The 20,882-nt window shown below is 53.6% G+C and overlaps 1 protein-coding gene across 1 annotated transcript in view; it reads right to left on the bottom strand.

The window, feature by feature from the left end:
* Positions 1–20,882, bottom strand: part of LOC111153828 (DS cell adhesion molecule like 1) — a 339,620-nt gene that overhangs the window by 50,424 nt on the left and 268,314 nt on the right. The window contains exons 12-14 of the mRNA XM_022513083.1: positions 6,818–7,017; positions 6,090–6,186; positions 5,317–5,445 (exon numbers count right to left, since the gene is read on the bottom strand). Of these exons, the coding sequence (XP_022368791.1) occupies positions 5,317–5,445; positions 6,090–6,186; positions 6,818–7,017 (426 nt within the window). The remainder of the gene's footprint in view (positions 1–5,316; positions 5,446–6,089; positions 6,187–6,817; positions 7,018–20,882) is intronic.

Below are 20,882 nucleotides of genomic sequence, written 5' to 3'. Positions count from 1 at the left end.
TGTTTCTTTGACATCTCTTCTTGGATGTTTCAAAGGCGTCCATAGTCAACATGTCCAAGATGGAAGTCTTGGCCATACATCCTATAAACCCATCACCTTCCTGGGGTCCCTATCTCAGGAAATGGGATGCTAGGTGTTATTCTGGACTCTTCTCTCTATAAAGTCTTATAACTTTCATGTTCCATGTAGCTTTCATGTTCCCTGTAGCTTTTGAATCTCCTCATTTCTCTCCATCTCTACTCCTGCCCCAGGCCAAGCCACTGTCATCACTCACTTGGACCAGGAAAATAACATCCTAACTAGCTAGCCTCCCAGAACCCACTCTGTGCCCCCTTCCATCTGTTCTCCACACTACAGCTGTCATTCATCCCACAAATATGATCAAGCACTTCTTACAGGCCAAACACTATTTTGGCATTGACAGTGGTCTCCTCTAACACAAATCTGGTACTGCCATCCCCTTGCATAAAACTCTACAACAGTTTTTCCTTGCTCTTGGGGTAACAACAAAATTTCTTTACATGACCCCAGGCCCTGCAACATCTGGCTTACACAAACCTTTCTGGCTTTATCTTTCACCACCCTTTTCCTCTGAACTCCTACAGCATTTACAGCCTTCTCTATTGTCTGGGGCTCATGGTTTCAGCAGCAAATGCCCAAGGAGATGCTAAGCTCCCTGAAGGCAGGAGCCATGTCAAAATCTTTGCCCATCTCCCTCACTTGGCATGTCCTGGGCACTTATAACCCACTGTTGGTTGGATCAGAGCCCCTTTCTGTCCTTTCCTTTGGACTTGGAGTTCCTCTGCATTTTGTAGTCACAATAAATACCCTTGCTTTGCCTTCCCCTTCCTTGCCTCACTCAGCTGCCAATCACAGGAGGGGGCCCCCCTTTTCTCTTATAAAAACCCATCATTTACAGGTGGATTTGACCTGGTGTTCCCAAATCATCTTTGATGTTGGCACAAAAACTCTCTCCCCACAGCCCTCGCAGGCTAATGCATCAGAGTCAAATCTGAAGGCCTCTAAGCTGATTTTCCAAACTTGATCACTGCCATCTCTCTGACCCCAAATAGCTGAAATTAGGGGCCCTATTTTCTTCTCTTTCCTTTTCAGCTCTCTCAGAGTACTGAGCTAGCTTTGGCGAATATTGTCTCTTTTAATATTCCCTTTCATATGAGCCTGGCTTACCCAGATTAACATATTTCATTAAGGACTCTCTCTCCCTTTCTTCATCAAAGGGTTTCTGATGCAAAATATTCTTCTTAAAAAAAATAAGGAAGTGGCTGGGGAGATGTCAGTGCCTTCTACTCTGTGGGCTGCTTGCCGGCAGGGGACCTGGAGACTCTGTTTTTTTTAGGAGACTCATTTGCTGTAGAGGGGGAACAGCTCAGACAAAAGCCACCTCTGGAGGGTTTAGCTGCCCGTGCTTGGGAAACAAATCCATCTTGCATCTCTGACTTCCTCCTTGTATCACAGCCCTAAGTGCCCCTCTGCTCCCAATGGCAATCTCTCTGCAGGACCAAGAGGAGGTTCCCTGGGTCACAGTGACAGCTCACAACATCCCAATACCAGTCCTTCCAACAGCCACACTCTGGCTCACACGGAACGACACAGCACATGAGGCAGGCTCACCCCACGGTGGCCAGCAGCTCACACCATGAGGCTGCCTTCCGGGCTTGGAGGGCCATCCTCGATGAACCCATCCCCGCTCCTTGCTTGGGGAACAGAAGCGAAATGTAGTGTCTGCATTTTTAAAACTGCACCGCGCCATCTGATAGATTTGTGTGGACGGTGCTATTTATCATTCAGCATTCATGTATTATTACTCTGCTGCCTGGGGCCAGGAGAAGTCAGCGTGAGCGGGATGGTTTAGAAAGGGCAGACTTGGTAATTTCCCTTGGAAAATTAGCACGATGAGCAACACAGCAGAAAATCTGGCAAAGACAAAACTGTGGCAAAGAAGGGGGTTGGGAGCAGCTGGTCTGGACCCAGCATGGGTGTGGTTCGGGGCAGGAGGAAGAGAGAGGGAGGGAGAAGAGAGGCACGGGACAGGCACCTGTGGAGAGTTAGGAATGTGCCAGGCTCTGTGCTAAGCACTTCCACGTAAGTCCTCACACTCCCTTAGCCCTTACAACCACCCTGAGAATGACATGCTATTGGCCCCATTTGATAGATAAAGAGATGCCCAAAGTGGCTTGCTGACGATCACACAGCTCCGACACTGGGTCAACCCAAGTCTTCTGCTTTGAGAACTGTTATTGTTCTACTACTCCACGTGTGGAAGAAATCTATTTACACACACACACACACACACACACACACACAGAGACATGCACACGTGTGTGCACACATGCCCAGCCCCTTCCTTCCTTTGACTCACCCATAGTTCCCTGAGTTGTCTTTTTCATTGATCACGTAATATAGTCTGTGGTGGGTTGCAATTGACCAGACAGTGCTTTGTAATGGTTCTGAAGGCGTGTGTGTGTGTGCATGCGTGTGCCAGTGCGCGTGTACACAGTGGATGTTCTCACTCCAAATGCTCTAGAAGCTCCAAAGACAACACTCTACCTCCTACTTCTTTTTCTCCCCCTACCACATTGCGGCTGCATGATTCTGCAAGAAAACGAGTGGTGCTCAGTCCATGTTGCTGACTGACAGACATCTGTCTCAGCCTGCAAGTCCCATAGGACTAGAAATTGCCACATGAGGTGTGGGAGTTCGACGGGAGTGAGGACCTCACGTTTATGAAAGGTCTGCTATAGGCCTGGGCTGGATGTTTTCTCTTTAATCCTCAAAACAGTCCTGCAGGATGGGCACCACCACTCCCGCCCTGCAGACGAGGAAGCTGGGTTGTGCTCACGATTTCTGCCTGGCGCCAGGCATGGCTCCCTGCAGCTCCCACGGAACTCCGTTTGCTCAGAGCCCACCGGGATAGGGGACAGATGCCCACTGGGGTGGAATGGTCTAGAGCACTTCAACCCAAAGACAGGGGAAAGGACCCGCCAGTGGCTCTGTGCTCTTGATCCTGTGATTTATTATTTGTTTTTACTGATGCAGCCCCTCCTCTCACCACTTAATGAAGGAAGAGTCTTCGTTACCCCTCCCTCCACTCTGCCCACCCATCCTGGTACCCCCAAGCTCTGGGAGCAAGTATGGTAGTTGTTCATTGCAGGAGAGCCAGAGGAGGCTGGGGAAGACACGGATGGGCCGTGAAAATAGCGTCTGTCCTGCCTGCCTCTCCAGCCCTGCTCTCTAGATGTGTGAGGTTCTCAGCTTTGCCTGGCTCCATGGTGCCCCAGGAAAGGTCTGCACACATTAGAGCGTGGTCCTTGGAGGGGGGGGGGGGGTGAGTGGGCTTGGAGCAGCACGGGGGAGGAGGGCAGGGAGGCATTTAGAGGGAGCAGTGGGCAGAGGTGCGAGTGACAACCCAGGCATCCGCTCCCGCCTCCGACAATAACGGAGCAGAGCCCCGCCAGCCATGGCAAGCTGCCGGGAGATGGAGCGCCCACCGCCACATGGGGACGTGCGCCTGCAGACCCACCGCTTCCTGTGTAGCTCCCGGGCCAGCCTCAGGAAGCTGTGGGTTGTGAGATGGACACGGTCAGCCTCTTCTCCCTTCTGGGCCCTGTGTCTCTGCCCGTGTCTCACTTCCCAAATACCCATTCTTCCACGGATGCCGGATGGATCTTTCCAGGGCACCACGGTACCCAGTTCTCTCTCTGGGAACTCTCAGTGACCTTCCCCAACAAAGTAAAAGCTCAGCCCGGAGGCCTCCTCCCAACCTGGCCCTAGAACACATTAACTCTGAACTGTAGCCAGGAGCCTCTGCTAGATGGGACGGCTCCCTGCAGAGCCCCACTCGGGCTTGGCCCTTCCCCTTTCCTTGAATCCAGGCCCATCACCTCTCAGTCCCCAAGTCCTAGCTCTCAATGCGGTATCTACAGGGACAAGAGATGCTTCGCTGATGTCCCTGTGAATGGCAGCCCCTCCTCTCGCCACTCCACTGCACTCAGGGTGGACTCCTGGCTGGCTGGCTGCCACCTGACTTTCCTCCCCAGCCAGACCATACACTTCTGAGGGTAGCTGTAGAAACCTGTATCAGAGGTGTAGAACTTTGTAGAACCCTGTAGAGCCACGTATCGGAGGCGACTGACCCAGGGACCTGGACAGAGCTGCTTCTCAAGGGGTCTGCTTTGCCGTGTCTCACTTGGACTCGCTCAGCTGCCCTCTCCTGAATGCCTATCACGGGGTGGGCCGTGCACCAGGTGCTGGGAAGATAGCAGGGACCGGGACTTGGTACCTCCAGAGGAGAGGACACCCAGCCAGCCACTGGCCACGTGCTGTGTTAAGGACCAGAGGAAGGGTCTGGAAGGCCTCAGGAGAGACAGAATCTTGGATCTACCCTAAGACCTGGAAAATGAGCTGGAGTTGGTGGCAGAAGGGGGCCTGGGGAGGGCTGAGTTCTCCAGAGTCCTTTTTGGAATTTGATTTCTAAGTTGTTTTGAAAAGCTTATATAGGCTTATTTGAATTCAAAGGTACAAAAGCATCCGGAACGGAGTGGGTTTTCCCCTCACTCACACATCAGGGTCCCCCAGACGTCCTCTCAGGGGGAACCCCTGTGACCCATTCTCACAGAGCTTCCAGAGACAGTCACACAGACACAAACATGAACCTCTATAGCTCTTCTGTGGCTTGGTCCCCTCCGACACTCTTGTCCCCTCTGAGGCTCCCCCTTTCCATTCCTGCCACCTGACCATGGAGCCCCCATTTCCCTGGAGACCTGCTCCACAGGGTCTCACAGTGACAGGCAGCCTCATGGGGGCTAGTGAGGGTCCCAGGGGAGGGCTCTGAAGGGCTACCAAGATGGCAAAACTTAGATTTAGGCTTTTCTATCCCCCAGAGACCAGCAAGGGCCAGCTCTCTGACCCCCACACTCCCCATCATCCCAAACCAGGAGTTCTCAGATGACCTGGCCAGATCCATGAAGTCTCTGACCCCACAGACACAGCCCATAGCCCCTTAGCTCTGGGCCTTTCCATGCTTTAAGTCAGACCACTTGTGGATCTTGCTCCAGGGATAGTCCTGGAAAGAAGGGGCTGACCCTCTCTTCACATCAATTGTGGGTCCATCTGCCCCTCTCACAGAATTCTTAGCCCAACCAGATCCCCTCTCTTACAAGCCACAGGAGTCCATACACTGGTGGTGCTGGCGTTTTGCCTTAGCTGGGCAGCTTAGAGGCTCAGGGACTGTCCCACCAGAGGGGCAAAGTCAGGGCCAGGGCACAAGGGCTGTGGAAGGCGGAGGCTTCACGCTACCTGATTTGTTCTTGTATTCGATGTCAAAGCCCGTGATGATGCTGTTCCCATCAAACCGCTGGGTCCAGCGCAGGTTCATGCTCCGAGCCTTTACCTCTCGGATCTCCAGCTCAGGGGGGTCAGGGGGCTCTGGGGAGTGGCAGATGAAAAGAGCAGAAGTGAGGATGGCAGCAGAGAGCTTGGCCCCTGCCTATCTGCAGAGATGACCAGGGTTCAGCTGTATCCCTGGGGACTGGTGACAACGGTGCTCTAGCCAAGAGTCCTGAACCCTGGGCTCTGGACAAGGGGGGACTGGGAGGCCCAGCAGTGGGGTTCAGAGCCCGAGAAGGGGCCATGTTTGGTTTCCTTCTTTGTTACCCTCTCTTCCTTGGCCTGGTGGGCGGGGGGATAGGCCCTCTTGTAGGGATTTCCTCTGACCTGATGGCCTGTTTGTCCTCCATGAAGGGCTCCCAACTTTCCCCAGCTTGACTTTCCCTTCTCTCACTTTCTCCAGGATCTGAGCCCACAAACCCAGATGCCTCCAGTTCTGGAAGCAGCAATGTGTTCTATAGTGATGGGTGCCAGAGTAAACCTTGCTGTCTAAAGTGTGCCTGGAAGGGCCCGTATTGCCCCAACTCTGGCCAGAAGAAGAGTGGAGGAAGGCCCTTCCAGGGGCCATTTCCCCTCATCCTCCACCATGGCGTGGGTGATGCCCCTGATCTTGAGGTGGAGTTAGCGGTGGACGCCTGGCTCCCTGGGGAAGGGGTTAGGAATGGTAGGGCAGGTGAGGGTACCTTGCACAGTGAGTTGGATCAAGCCCCGGTCCTCCCCATATGAGTTGATGGCATGGCAGCTGAAGAACACAGAGTCCCCACGGTCAGCTGGCTTGAGCTGGGAGGTGGCCAGCAGGGGCAGGAGGATGGGGAAAGAGGGAGGAAATGCGGAGAGTGTTTTAGAACTTGTCTGCTGAAGCGGGCCCACTCTCGAGGGGATCAGCAAGGCCACTTCTTCTGGGAGGGGGACCCATAAGGGGCTTTGTCAAGGGCTCCTCTTCCCAGAAAGTTCCAAGGATGGAGGCTGGAAGAGTCCAGGCATGAGGGGGCTGAGGGGGGCCAGGAGGAAGAAAGAAAAGAGCTAAGGGGTCCCAGGAGGGAGGGGAAAGGGGCTGAGGGGTCTCGAGAAGGAGGGAATGGCTGAGGGTCCCAGGACAAGGGGAGGCACTGAGGAGTCCCAGAGGGAGGGAGGAGCTGAGGATGGGAGGGAGGATGGAGACCAGGGGTTCCAGAAAAGGGAGAAGGGCTGAGGGCTCCACACATTTAATGGGTGTGGGGTTGTCAGGAAGGAGACATAGGGAAGTTCTAAGGCAGAGGTTCCTGAACAGACAGGAAAGGGAAGGTGCCTTTTGGGGTTGGGAGAGGGGTCCCAGATCCCCATTTACTTCCATTAGATACAGATGTAAAACTGTGGGAACCCCACGTTCTGAGATTTGGGGTCCCCCTGAGACCAGGGGACGGTCGCTCACCTTCAGCGTGGAGACAACCTCGTCGCCATTGTCCTTGGTGGCGATGGCATACCGCATGACTCTGTCGGGGTCGATGACTGTGTCCCCCTTCTCCCAGCGGATGATGATGGGCCGCTCACCCCGTGCCGTGCAGTTGAGCTCCTTCGGGTGACCCTTGATGGCGATGGTGGTGTTGGGGTGGGAGGTGATCATGGCTGGGACTGGGAAGGGGAGGAGGTGCAGGAGGCCCCAGTAAGGGGAAGGCCGGGCTGGGGGAGGGGCATGTGCCCAGTGCAGAGGCCCCGTGCCCGCGGCCCCTCCCCACAGAGCACCTCAGCCCCAGGAACAAGGTCTCAAAATTGTGGGGCCATGCTATAGGAAGCCCCACTCCCCTGTCTCCCTTTCCCCCTCCCACCCATCACTAGAGTGGCCTCTCTCTTCACCAGGGTTTCTCCTATTCCGTGGACCCCTCTCCAGAATGCTTTAAAATGCACAACATACATAGAATTACAAAGGAACCAAATATATCGAAATATGGTGATACAAATATTAAAAACCTTCAAAAGCAAACTTTTTATATAGTATATCCCATATCAACATATATATTTTTTAATTTTTTAATTCACATATAATGTATTATTTGCCCCAGGGGTATAGGTCTGTGATCAATATATATATATTTTATGACTCTTTATCAAGGTGATCTAGTGCTGGGTTACAGTAGCACAAGGCTGGAACAGCCATGAGCAGGGAGGGTATCTGGAGACCCACAAGCTAGAACTGTGGTGTGGAAACGTCTGTGGTACTGCCCCGGGTACTGCTCCTGCTGGGCTTTGTTGTTTATATTCAAAACGGAAGGAAATACTACATCTCAGTTATAAGTTGGTGGAAGAAAAGGTGTGCTCTCTTTTCCGACCCTAAATCATGGACTCCTTGAATCAGGTTCATGGACTTTCTTTGGGGGCGGTCCCTGTGCCCCGGGTTAGGAGCCCGGCTCTACAGCGTGGTGGCCTCTGCTTTGTGTTCACAGCTCAGGCTCTCTCCATGGCTCTGGCTCTGCTGGTTGGCTCTTTTTGAACTGCTGAGAAACTCTCCTGTTCTTCCAAACAAAATGCAACCGAAAAGCCTGGCGAGCATATCTGTGATCAAGGTCCCTCCAGCAGTGCTAACCAGTGACCCTGTGGTGACTCTGTGACCCTCCCCACCGCCACCCCTAGCTGCTGACCTGCGAAAATCATCATGAAGGAACCAAGGCCCCAGCTGGCCATCAGGAGACCCCCTCCTTCTGCCCTGAAAAGAAGCATCTAGATCTTGACCCTCTTCGGGGCCTGAGCACCTTGGCCAGCAGCAGTAGGAGCAGAGGGGCAGAGGGAAAGATGACGATCTTGGCTGCCTGTGAAACCCCGTCCCCATTCTCCTCCATCCTGTTCAACAAATATGCATCAGTCGCCTAAGCCATTCCATGGCACTGTGCCAGGCTTGAGGGGGGGACACACATGATGTGAGACAGGGTCCCTGCTTGGGAGGAGAGGCAGAAGGGGGAGAAGGGAAGGGGAGCGAGACACTTGCGTGAGCAACATGAAAAGGAGAAGATCTGAAGAGCGCCGCACAGAGGTATTAGGAGAGAGGACTGCGACTGAGGACTATCTGGGAAGGCGCCATCCAGCTGTTTTACAAGCATTTTTGGGGAACCTATCATGGGCCAGGCCTTGTGTTGGGTTCTAAGTGAATAGGACACATCAGATCTCAAGGAGTTTCACAGTAGTGGTGAGAACAGACGATTCTAGCAATTCCCGCACAGAAGGGTACGTACGAGGCTGGGGAAACGCATGCCAGAACAGCGGGGCATCCATGGGGAAGGAAGGGTATACCCTAACCAGTGAGACCTGCTCGAGCAGAGGCAGACCTCAGAGAGGCGAGGGGTCTGATGCACCTGGAAGACTGTCCTTGCCTTTTCCTCACTACCTTCCTGGGAAAACCTGCCTCTCAGAGTATCCAGTGGCTCTGACCTCGCAGGAGTGCCTGTTAGCCAACCTGGAGCCCACACGCTGGGCTGGGCCGTGCTTGAGTGTCGGACTGTAAGAATCAGACACCATCCCACCTTCCTGCCCCCATCCACGGTGGGGAGAGGACCCCTCCTCACACTGAATTCTGCAGAGCAGAGACCCAGCTCCCAGGCCCCATCGCCATCGGCCTGCTTGGGCAACTGTGCAAGAAAGCTTCCCATCTTCTCTGTGCAGCCAGCCCCTGGCTCCCCTCGGGGGCATGATGTCCCTGCTCTGCTTCAGTGGCTAACCCTTTCTTTCCCTCCCAGTGCTCTCAGGATTTCTCTCCCTTCCAGCTTTAAGGACCTACTCAGACAAAGTTCTTCCCGGCAAACTCTCCTGGGTCACCTGACTCCTGAGGACGAAGATGCCATGCAGCCATACGATGTGTCCTGAGATGCCCGACGCCAGGTGAGGACACATCTGGAGCAGGTGTGGGGGATGCAGGGCGGTGTCTGGTGTGCCTGAAGTCACGCTGCGCAGCCAGCCATCTTGTCGGCTTGCTGTCATACGGGACTCGATGCCAAGGGCAGCCCTGGCCCTCCGGCCCCTGCACCAGCCTCTTAGCCAATCCTTGGCCCCGGCTCATCAAATAATGAAGCAGATAAATTTTATAATGCACAGCATTACACCAGGATATACAATAAAACGCAAAAGACAAATAACGAGGTGCAAGTTATAATGAAGAAAAAGCCTGCAGTCAGAGACATCCAAGTATGAATTATTGACTAAGGTTTTACACTTTCAAGGATGTGTGGAGGAATATTTTCCATCAAAGATTTGCATAATTCACTCGTATAAACCTGGGTAGAATATAGAGTAAGATTTTACATCAACACGTCAGGACTTGCATTGCAGATGCCTCCATTTATGTTCTGGAGGACTGAAATGCAGGGGAGTGGGGGCAGGGGCATGGGGGCTGTGAATGGTCAGAGATGGAGGCCGGGAACTCCCGGGTAGGCCAAGCCCTGAGGCCTTCCTGGGGAAGAGGAATTCCGCTTCTGAGATGTTGCTGAGACCATGGAGGAGTTGGGGGATGTCCATGCAGAGGAGTGTGTGTGTGTGTTTATGTGTGCACATGTGGGCGTGGGGTGGGAGCAGGGTCAAGTGTCAGCAGAGGTCAGAGGCCTGAGGAAGAAGAGAGAAAGGAAGAGTCTTTCTCTGGAAGGAGGACTTCAAGTCTCCACACCAGAGCAAGAAATTTGTGACACATTCCTCTTCTGCTCTCTAGGAAGGGTTGTGCTAGCCTGTGCAGGGCACATGTGTGAATGATAAAGACACCCTCTGGCTGGATGCAATCTGGTGTCAAGAGCCATAGTTTGGCCAATGCAGTAGGAACTGGGTTTCAGACTCCACTTGCCCCTTAGGCTAGGCACCTTTGAGCAGTGCACAACCTGTGCATCCGTACATGTCAGTCCCACCTCAGGAAGTCTTCCCAATCATGTTTGTTCAAAGAGACAGACATGGGGGCAACCAGAGACAAGGGGGACTCCAGAGATCCCACTTGGTCCTTCAGCTCTGAGTAACAACCACACCTGGGGCCTGGGGTGGGTTTCCCTTCCCCACCGTTACTGCAGCGAGCACCATGCAACACAACCCAATGCTGTCCTCAGAGCCTCAAAGCTCAGAGCATTTTCAGGGGAGCCCATCTAAGAAGAGGAGACTGCTTCTGTGGCTCCCCACCAACTTGAAGGGATTGGGGGCCAGGCAGGCATGGGTTCTACTTGTGTCTTCACCAGCTGTGCAGCCTTCAGCAGAGTACAATCAAGTTCTGTGAACCTCAGGTTCATCCCCTGTGATAAGAAGACAGGACACCTCCCCTGTAGAGCTGTTATGGGGACAAATAGGGTCCATATATGTAGTGTGGCTGCCGTACAGCAGCTGTTCGAGAAGCCCCAGGGCTCTCCTGACCTCCTGGTCCAAGAAAAGCACCAAATAAACACATGCCTTCCTTCAGATGCAACTTGCCAGGCTAGTCCACAGACTCATGGAACCCTAGAATTGCGGAGCCCAGATAATGTTCAATGTTGCAGTTACGAGTCACATAGGCTACTGGGCGTTTGAAATATAGCCTCTAGAACTGAGAAGTGCTGTAGCCACACACAGGCCTTAAACACACAGGAAGGAAATAATGTAAAATGTATCACTGATAATTTTATGTTGGCTACATGTTAATATTTTAGATACATTGAGTTAAATAAAATACTATTGATCCTTCAATACCATGGATTTGAACTGCATGGGTCCACTTAATGCGGATTTTTAAAATTAGGTACAGTATATAGCACTGCAAATGTATTTTCTCTTCCTTATGATTTTCCTAGTAACATTTTCTTTTCTCTAGCTGACTTTACTGTAAGGATACAGTTGAGAACATACACAACATAAAAAATACTTGTTAATCGACTGCTAATGTTCTCAGTAAGCCTTCTGGTCCACGCTAGGCTATTAGCTGTTAGGTTTTGGGGGAGCCAAAAGTTATATTTGGATTTTTTTTACGGCTTTGGGGGGTTGGCACCCCTCCCCTGTGTTGTTCAAGGTCAATTGTGTGCTATTACAACAAATCTCAGCTGTTTCTTTTTACTTTTCAAACATGCAACAATGAGAAGTGTTTAGATTACCTGCATGGCTCATGTCTTGTTTCTGTCGCATGGCATAGGTGTGGGGCATCTATCCTTTGTTTTACAAATGAAGAAACTGAGGGCACACAGGGAAGCAATCCACTCAGGGGTCCCACTGCTAGTAAGCAGCAGAGCATGTGAGAGGCGGTCCGATGGGAGAGGACGGTGCTTACCACACAGAGCTGTAACCTGGGTCGGGGAGGAAGGTAAGGCAAGGCTGGGAGAACCAGTTCCCAGTTCTTCAGCATCATAAGCACAAGCCCCAGGGGACTTGTGAGGGCTGGATCTGGGCACTCCACTTGGCGGAGGACATTAATGAGCTGAAGCGTGACCAGGAAGATGGGCACATTTCACACTGTGCCGTTTGAAGCGTGGCTGAAAACTGGGCATCTGTGGGTACCCAGGCAGGGAGTGGGATGGGGGACAAGACACCAGAGTTCTTTGATAAAGGGGGAAGGAGATTCCTTCTCTTTGGTGGAGAAGGAATCTGCTGGTAGTTTTTGCTGTTTAGGGAGAGGGCTGCGGTGGGAGGCAGTGAGCTCCTGCACCAGAGGTAGGCAGTCTCAGGCACTGTAGAGGAGATCGCTACAGGATTGGAGGACTTTGGCCCTGTGGGTGTCTGGGTTTCTGGAGAGATGGGAAAGATGGTCTGGGAATCTGGCTATTTGGGGAGGCAATTCTGTGAATCAGCATACTCTTCTCTTCGCATATAGGATCTTGAACCCTGTCCTAGGCAAGAAGCAGAGAACCTGCCTCCTCTTTTCTCTCTGCCCTACCCGGTCTCCCTGCCAACACTGGAACAGAGAACTCTACCCCTGTGCCCCTTCCCCTGCCCTGTCCCTGGCCTCTAAGAGCCACAGTGCCCTCCTGCGCCCACAACCTGGGGGCCCCAGCCCTCTCGGCTACTGTGGAGATGGGCTTAACAAGACAGCCCCCTCAGAGATGGGGGTCCAGGGTGGCCACTGCCCCCCTGCGCCCCACCTGCTCTCCTCTTCCCTCTGCCTCCTCTTTGCTTCTTGCTCTGGTTCACAAGGTCTCTGTGCTCCACTGAATCACAGTCATAAACACAACTGAACCTGAACCTTCATAGCACCAAGGCTTCATAGCATCAGAGGACTTTCTGGGTTACAGCCGCCCCCCAAGAATTTCCTAGAGAGATGTTCATGTTCGGTCACCTACCTACAGGAGCAAAGACACACAAACACACACACAAAGCAGTGATAAAACACACCCTAACGTCACAAACACGGTTGCCGTAACTGCCTGTACTCTGACCTCTACCATGGACTCACACACGGTGTCACATACAGGTAACATGATGCAGCTGTCAGTTGCATGTCAATATCCTGACACGGTTGCTCAGGCACATCTCCCCATAGCCAGGCACTAGTAAGTTCCTCTACACACACACACACTTTTATGGTTACCTTTTCCTGCGAACTTACCACATACCACGTGCTGACAATATTCTAGGACTTTAACTGAATTAATTCATGTGAAGTAGCTCCTGGCTCCAAAGCCTGTGTCCTGACTAAGCTCCATGGCCTCCCTGGGCCTGTGATGCCCATGATGGAGCTGGCAATAAGTGGGATGCTTTGCTTCTTGGCTCATTGCTCAATGATCCCCCCTCAGCAACAACCATGAGAAGTCTTATTATCCCCATTTTTCAAATGAAGAGACGGAGGCTTCCAGAAGGCGGTTCTCCCCTCTCTAAGCCCCTGCTACTGTGGTCATGGGGGACGGACACCTCTTGCAGTCTGTCTACTATGCACGCACAGAGTCTCTGGCTTTGGAAAATGGAATTTGGCTGTCACCAAAGAGCTGAGGCTTCTCCGTGGTGGGCAGCCCCAGCAGGGCACTCCCAGGGCGGGCGTCAGGGATGGCTGCTTTAGGGGCTCAGCGGGGAGGAGGGGAGGGATTGTAGGCACAGGGCTGAGTCCTCTGTGACAAATGCTAATAGCAACCACATAGGCAACATGGTGCTCCAATAGGACACAGGAGGCTTTAATGAGATACAATTTCTCTGCTTTCCTGCAGTGTAATTCAATTAACAGCCAGGAAAACCTAATTTCTTTTTACAAAGAGGGGTGCGGGTGGGGGGAGAGTCTCTGGGGACCTGGGAACAGAGAGGGGCTGGGCCTAGAGGCATCAGGGAGACCCATGTAGGCCAGCCGCCTCTAATACATAGCTCCTTCCAATATGGCCCCTTTAGGTGGAGAGGGTGGGCCATTTCCCTGGGGTCCTGGAGGAAGTCCTGTGTGGACTGGACCAGTCTTGTTCAAAGCCTTACAGCCCCAGCACCCGGTATAGGGCCTGGCACTATGCATGACCAAATTGGGGCAAGCCTGATAGAGGCTGAAGATGACTCCCTGATACCCTATGTCATTGCAGTTGTCCCTCCTCTGGGCACTGAATGGGCTCCCCGGCATGGTGCATGTCATCTACTGCAGGGTCCTTGTACCCTTGTCCCCGGCTGGGAGACTCCGCAGGACAGAAGCCTCTCTACGGAAGACTCAGCATATTTGTGGGAAAGCTCCCAAGTGCAGGACACCAACCTCTCCTATTCCCCACCCATGCCCTGGGTCCCCCTGCTTGGGTCCATGCTTAGACTCACTCCAGGGCAGGGAGGACACTTGCTGGGCCTTTGGGCACCCAGGCCACTGCCTTACAGCCACGCAGAAATTTCAGATTTTCTCCTCCTGGTTCTGTCGGGGCCTTCTTGGCAGGTGCAACGGAGAGGAGGAAGGCACCAGGCTGAGCGGAATCACCCCTCCCCTCACTCCAGGACCCTCCTGGGGCAGCAAGCCGAGGGGAGAGGAAATCAATTTCAGAAACAAGACAGTTGTCAGAATCTGATGTAACCGGTTCCCGTCTGTGAAATTACTCACAGGCCGGCTCCTGTCACCCCCGAGGTCCTGCCCAGACCAGCTGCTATTTACATTTTAATTTGATGTGAGAGGCTGATAGATTTTTAAAACACCGTGAGACAGCTCTGCTTCCTTGCTCACCCCTGGCATCCCCAGACTTTCCGACCGACCCCAGGCTTGGAGAGGGGGTTCTGGGGCTCCTAGACGCTGCCATGGGGATTGCCAACTGGGTCTATTCGGCCCCTGCCTTGCTCCCCCAGTTGCTTTTCTCAGGGTCCCACTTCCCAGGCTGGGCGGGGGTAGGGGATCTGTTCCGTGCAGTTCACATAACCCCGGAACATCCTTCGTGAGGAGATTTACTCTTGTTAAGGAGGTGGCCTGGGGTTATTAGCCTCAACATCACCAGTGAGAAGTGGAGGCTCAGAGAGGCTAGGTGGTTTGTCTAAGGTCACACAGCTGGTAAGTGGCAGGAAGGAGACCAAGCCCCAGGTCCCCTGACGAGTCATGAGCTCCCTTCCCTCTGGTTTCAGTCCAGACGCCTCCTTTTGCCTGGTTGATTTTGCTCCCACTCTGGGCTTTATCCCAGGAGCGGGAGCTGGGTGGGGATGATGTAGTGCAGATGAATCCTGGGGGAGCGCAGAAGGAGCCTGGAAACTGGAGTGGGGCTGGGGTGGTGGGGCCTGGAGGCCAGGCGAGGTGGAGCTAGGGTGCTGGGGACAGCAGTTAGCTGGCAGTGAGTCAGGCTGCTTCTGTCTCTGTCTCCCTCCCTCTCTTCCGCCTGGTGATTGGAGCTCAGCTGGTGTTTCTGACAAGTCCCCAAGTCACCAGGGAGGGAAGATTCAGTGATGAATGCCCAAAGGAGAGAAGCAGTATGTGCAGGAAGGAGATCATGGAAGAAATAGGACGGGGACGCTGCTGGCGGTTGGGAGAGGCCGGATCAAATGTGGAAAAGGCAAGGAAGGTTGCGTTCCGAAAGGAAGCACAGGGCGCCTCTCCACCCTCTTTCTAGGCAGGAGTCTGTGGTCCTCATGGGGCTTTCCGTGACTGAGGGCTGCCTGTGTGCAGGCCAGCTCTGTCCTGCATTCTTAATCATGCATCAATTTGCTTAATCCCCCAACAACCTTGTTTTGATTTCCACTTTGCTGATGGGGAAACTGAGGCTTAGAGACGCCCGAGATCACACAGCTAGCCAGTGGCAGAGGCAGGACTTAGCCCAGGTGCCTATGGTTTTACCTACAATGGGACACCAGCCAGAACAGCGCTATGGACGGGGGCGCAGGTAGCCAGGAAGAGGAGCGCGAAGAGCCCAGCGTCCCTGAAGAGAAACGCAGTGAACACGGCGGGGAGGAGATTGATCTGGAAACCAGGAGACCAAGGGGTTAGGCTATTCTGCTCTCTTATGTGGGAGGTCTGGGGGAGAGGGTTGAGGAAGTCCTCAGGCCTGGCTACACGTACACATTACCTGGAAAGTTAAAAAAGAAGAAATCTTAGGGCACGGTCCCCATGCCCAGAGGCTCTGATTTAGTTGGTCCAGGGTGGGGCTGGCAGCGGATTTCCCTAAGAGCCTCCCCGACCTGGATGATTCTCACACGTGGTCTGGGGGAAGAACCATAGACAGGGCAGAGGAACCCCCCACCCCGTTCTACCTCCCATTCTAAGCACATGCCCTTGGGTGCTGCCTGGGCCACAGGGAGGACCATCTTAGAGCCAACAGGTCTTAGAGCCAACAGGACCGGAACAAGAGCAGCAAAGTCCTGTGGTTCTTCATGTCTCCAAGGCAGAAGTTCCCTTTTTCGGGAAGTCCTTCTGAGAGTCTAACTGAAACCTCACGAGGATCTGTGCTGAGCTTTTCACTAATTAGGATGCTCTGGGCAGGCTAAAATGGTTTTCCGGATGTCCCCCTCTTTGCCGCCTTGGGAGAGGATTTTCCAGGGGGACAACTGAGACCCCGAAGGCTCTGGCAAGCTCTACAAACCCACTTGTCAGAGGAGCAGGGAGCCTCCTGGCTCAGAGTCTTTTGTTTGGGAAAGGATTACATGTACCCATTTGAGGTGAGGGGGCCCCTCCTTCCCCCAGAGCAGCCGACTCCCTTCCTTCCCCCCAAAGGCTTGTGTCTCCTCCTTGTTAACAAGATCGTGAGGAGAATGGCAGCCCTGTTTGGCGGAGTGAGATAAGCCTCCACAAAGGGGCATTGTTGGCACACGGGGTGCTGGGCCTGGGGCGGGGTGGGTGGCAGTCCTCTGAGCTCAGCCAGGCAGCAGCTCCTGGCTTCCCCAGGGAAGAGCTGGTTGGAGGGGGCGGGGGTGCCTTCTGGTTTCTGCTTTGTTTTCTCCCTTCTTAAAGAGCCAGGGCCATGGCGTTGTTAATTTGATTGGACCCACTTCGGCTTCACGTCTCCCCTGATTAGCCAAGCTCCACCTGAAGCATGAGATGAATTCAAATTGCATGCAAGCAATCAGCTTCGCTCTGAGGGGTGGTGGGGAGATGCCTGGGGAGGCGGAGACCCATGGGACCCTTGCTGTCCACTGCCTGTGTGTGTGTGTTGGGGGGGGCACACCTGGCAAGAACAGTGTGTGGGTGTGTTTGCATGTGTGTGTGTGTGGGTGGGTATGTATGTGCGAAAGAGGTTGGGGTGAGGGTCTCGAAGGGCGGGATCTTTGAGACTCAGACTACAGACCTGCTTTCTTTCTGGGGTGGTCCCGTTGAGACCCTCCCACTCACCAGGCCTCACTTTCTCCAGCTTTAAAATGGGGTCAGTCAGTTCTTGGCTGCTTGCCAAGGAGTCCAAGCCCAGACTCCAGGCGTATTCTCAAGTCAGGGCGGGGACCCGCTTCTCCCCTGCCTCTGGCCCTCTTCTCTCCCCAGAATGTTGGGAAAATGATGCTACTCTTAAAAATAGCCACCATGTATGGAATGCTTGCTATCTGCCATGCACCTAGATTAATGCTTTACATGAATTATTTCATTAAATTCTCCCCACTCCTCTTCTCCACCACCCGAGAAGGTGGGTGGTATTTTTATTCCCATTTTAGAGATGAGAGAATGCTCTGAAGTTACCGGACACCAGCATGCTGATGGTAACGCCATCTCTAGTTACTGGGAAGAGGCCCTTCTGGGACATCGCTGGGAACCCCCTAGAGCAAGGGTCAGCAGGGTCTTTCTGTAAAGGGCCAGACAGTAGACATTTCAGACGTTGCAGGCCATAGGTCTCTGTTAAGATGACTCAGCCCGGCCACTGTAGCCTGAAAGCAGCCCTGGGCAGTAAGACAGGAAGAATGGGCAAGGCTGCTTTCCAGCAAAAGTGGCAGCTGGCCACGTTTGACCTCAGGCCCTGTTTGCTGACTCCCGGCTGTAGAGTTCCTTGCACAGGAGTTTCTGCTTGTTGCGTTTAAACAAGGACAGTTGTAGGATGTTGGAGGGGATGACATTTCAGCTGTCAGAGTTCTAGAAAGCGTGAAGTTACTGTATAATCACCCAGCATGGGTATTGTTATGGGTTGGGTTGTGTCTCCCCAAAGACATAGTCAAGTCCTAACCCCTGGTACCTGTGAATGGGACCTTATTTGGAAATTGGGTCTTTGTAGTTGCCGTCTTAGCTTATATCCTGGTTACATTTTACTGGAGCAGGGTGAGCCCCTAGTCAATGGGACTGGTGCCCTCAGAAGGGGCAGATTCAGAGGAAAACTGGTGTGAGGACGCACAGGGAGAAGCATGTGAGGTGAGGCAGAGACCAGAGCGGGAAGGGAAGCTCGCGCCCCTGCGGTCCGCACGTAGAGCACGGCCCTGCTTACTTCTGCATTTTTGCATGTCTAGCCTCCCAGCAGGGCAGGAGAACACATTTCTGGGCTTTTAAGCCATCTGATCTGTGGGACTTTGTTACCCACATCCCCGGAAAGTTATACAGGGATCCAAGGTATGAGAGAGGTCTTCATGCCGAGTGCCAGGGAGGACCGCTCCCAGCTTCCCTGCATGGAGCTGGAGGGGGCTTCCTGAGGTGGGAGGCGGTGTGCGCTTTGCTCTGCCTGCGCCATGGGGAGCCCCTCCCCGTTTCCTCCCACCCCAGGCCCAGGGTGCGCCAGTGTGCTGGGGCCCCACGTACTCGACCCCTATCCCCGACACCAGGGATAGGCACTCGGCGGGGCTCTGTGACTACTGAATGACGAGTGGACAGTGGCAGGCCAGGACACGAGCAAACATGAGCCGGAGAGAATCTTTAGAATCTCAATCCCGCCATACCTTGAGTGTCCGTAGACCCGAGAGGCCAGATGGAAGCCTGGTGCTCCCAGGCTGGAGGCCCCAAGGGCTGGGCAGGGATGGGGTGGGGGCAGGGCTTGGGGGGGAATTCTCCAGTCTGTCCATTGGTCTCATTCTTTCTGGCCCAGGACAGGACACCTGCCAGCTAAACACAATGACTCCTGAGTCACCTATGGGGCGTGGGGATTGTGCCAGCGTGAGCAAGCTGCTCTAGGCAGAAATCCTGGCAGAGTGTCAGCCAGTGTCTAGCTGCCCCAGAGGACCTTGTCATCCTGCCTGGACCTGGCCGAAGTGAACACACCCTTTCTCCATCCTCATCGGCTGCACTTCTGCTGGTGACCCCATGGTGCCGCTCAACTCAGCTTCAAGCCTTGGCTCTCCCGGCTCCATGTTCGCCACATCATCAATGCCTGGTGCTTGTTCCTTCATAATGACCCTCAGATTCCCCCTTTCCCTCCATTCCCTGCTCATGATCCTAGTATCAGTGCAGACTTCCCTGCCACTATTTCCACAAGCTCTCTCCCTAATCTTGGGCTGCCACCCTCTCATTAGAGGTTCTCCCTGTGGCCTCCCACACGGCTTCCTACCCCAGTGCCTTTGCTCATGCTTTTCCTTCTGCCACCTCTTCTTTAAGGCTCAAGGCCCACTCCTCTAGAAAGCTCTGTCTGACCACATCTGTCTGCGCTGGGTTTTTCCATCCCTGACCTAATGTTGCACTTGTAGAGCCAGACCCCTTAGCATGTGATCCTACCTTGTTTAATGAAGGGTGGTTCCAGCTTCCTCACTAGTCTCTGAGTTCCTGGGGGGCAGGAGTGAAGATTTAACCAGGAAGTACCTGTTTACTAGTTGACTGATCTAAAAATCTGTTCTTCCCCTACCATCCAGAGGGTCTCCGAACACAACTGAGGCTCCTAACTTAGGGCAGGGTTTGGAGGCTCTGCTTCTGCTCCCTGCTTGCCTGCATTTTCTCATCCAGTAAACTGGGCCACCCAGTGAGAAACCCCGCTCCCTTGTGTCTCAGAATATTTACTGCACCTTTTCCTTGATTGCATGTAGGATGCACAAAATTCTGTTCATCAGAACTGCTGGAGCTGAACATAAGGAAGGCCTTGAAGGACACCTTAGAGCCCAGAGCCATCTGGATGCTCTCCTGTGCTCGTGGTCATGGGGACTGCCTGCCTCCACTGCCTAAAGCCTCTAGCCAGGAGCTAGGGGCCCCAGTGAGCCTGGGGCCAAGATGTCTCCAGGTACAGGCACTTTCACATTGGGACTGGAAGTCACACAGGCAGGGCCATTCCTGCTGTCCCTTCCAGCTTGTCTGGGGACCTGGCTTGTCATGGAGAGGCAAGGAGGGGCCAGGAAAGGGGGCTGTTCCACATAGAGACTTTTATTCTACCTTGAAACCTTGTACAAAGGACCGGTTTGGGGCTGGGTTGTGACATGGGATGTGACATGCTCCAGTGACACTGGTGGCCTCTAGAGGGAAGATCACCCATGTGACTTTGTTTGGACATGCCTTTATCTCTAACCCTCGAAACCCCGAGGGCTCTGGCTTCTGAGAATTTTTTTTTTTAAGATTTTTTTTTAATTTATTTGACAGATCACAAGTAGGCAGAGAGGCAGGCAGAGAGAGACAGGAGGAGGAGGAGGCAGGCTCCCTGCCGAGCAGAGAGCCCGATGCGGGACTCGATCCCAGGACCCTGAGATCATGACCTGAGCCGAAGGCAGAGGATTTAACCACTGAGCCACCCAGGCGCCCCGGGCTCTGGCTTCTGAAAGCAAGGTTCCAGAACTGGTAACACGTGCCCTGCCTGGTCTCTATCAGAACAGCAGAAGATGGCTTGTTTGTTGAGATCTGTTCCCGTCTTTGGGGCTGAGGGAAGGGGACAGAGGGAGAGGGACTTCTCTTAGTAGAGGTACAAACTGAGTCTGGGGAGACGAAGTGACTGGCCCCCGTTTACTCAGTGTGTAGAGGGGGACACTGAGACAAGAGATCAGGACTTCTGTCTCCCTGCATGGGACCTTCCTGTCCCCCAAGCCATCTCTTCATTCTGGTGTCCCTGGGTCCTGCACAGGGTGGGGAGAGCCTGGGTGGGCCCGTGGCTGCAGACCTCTTTGGGACGATTTGGAGGTGGGGAGAGCAGGATGGAGCCCGGCCTGGAGACACGCTATGTCCAGCCTCTCTGTCCCTGTTTGATGAAGCAGGAGGGAAAGCACAGCTCCATATTCTATGAAGTCTAAAAATCAATAAGGCCAAAGAGCCAGCTGGATAATCATTGCCATGGAAATCATGGCAATGG

The sequence above is a fragment of the Enhydra lutris genome, unplaced genomic scaffold, assembly GCF_002288905.1.
Source record: "Enhydra lutris kenyoni isolate GAN:26980312 unplaced genomic scaffold, ASM228890v2 scaffoldscaffold34, whole genome shotgun sequence".
NCBI classification, from domain to species: domain Eukaryota; kingdom Metazoa; phylum Chordata; class Mammalia; order Carnivora; family Mustelidae; genus Enhydra; species Enhydra lutris.
Note: the sequence above shows the minus strand (reverse complement) of the source record. Positions and strands in the feature narration are given on the sequence as shown.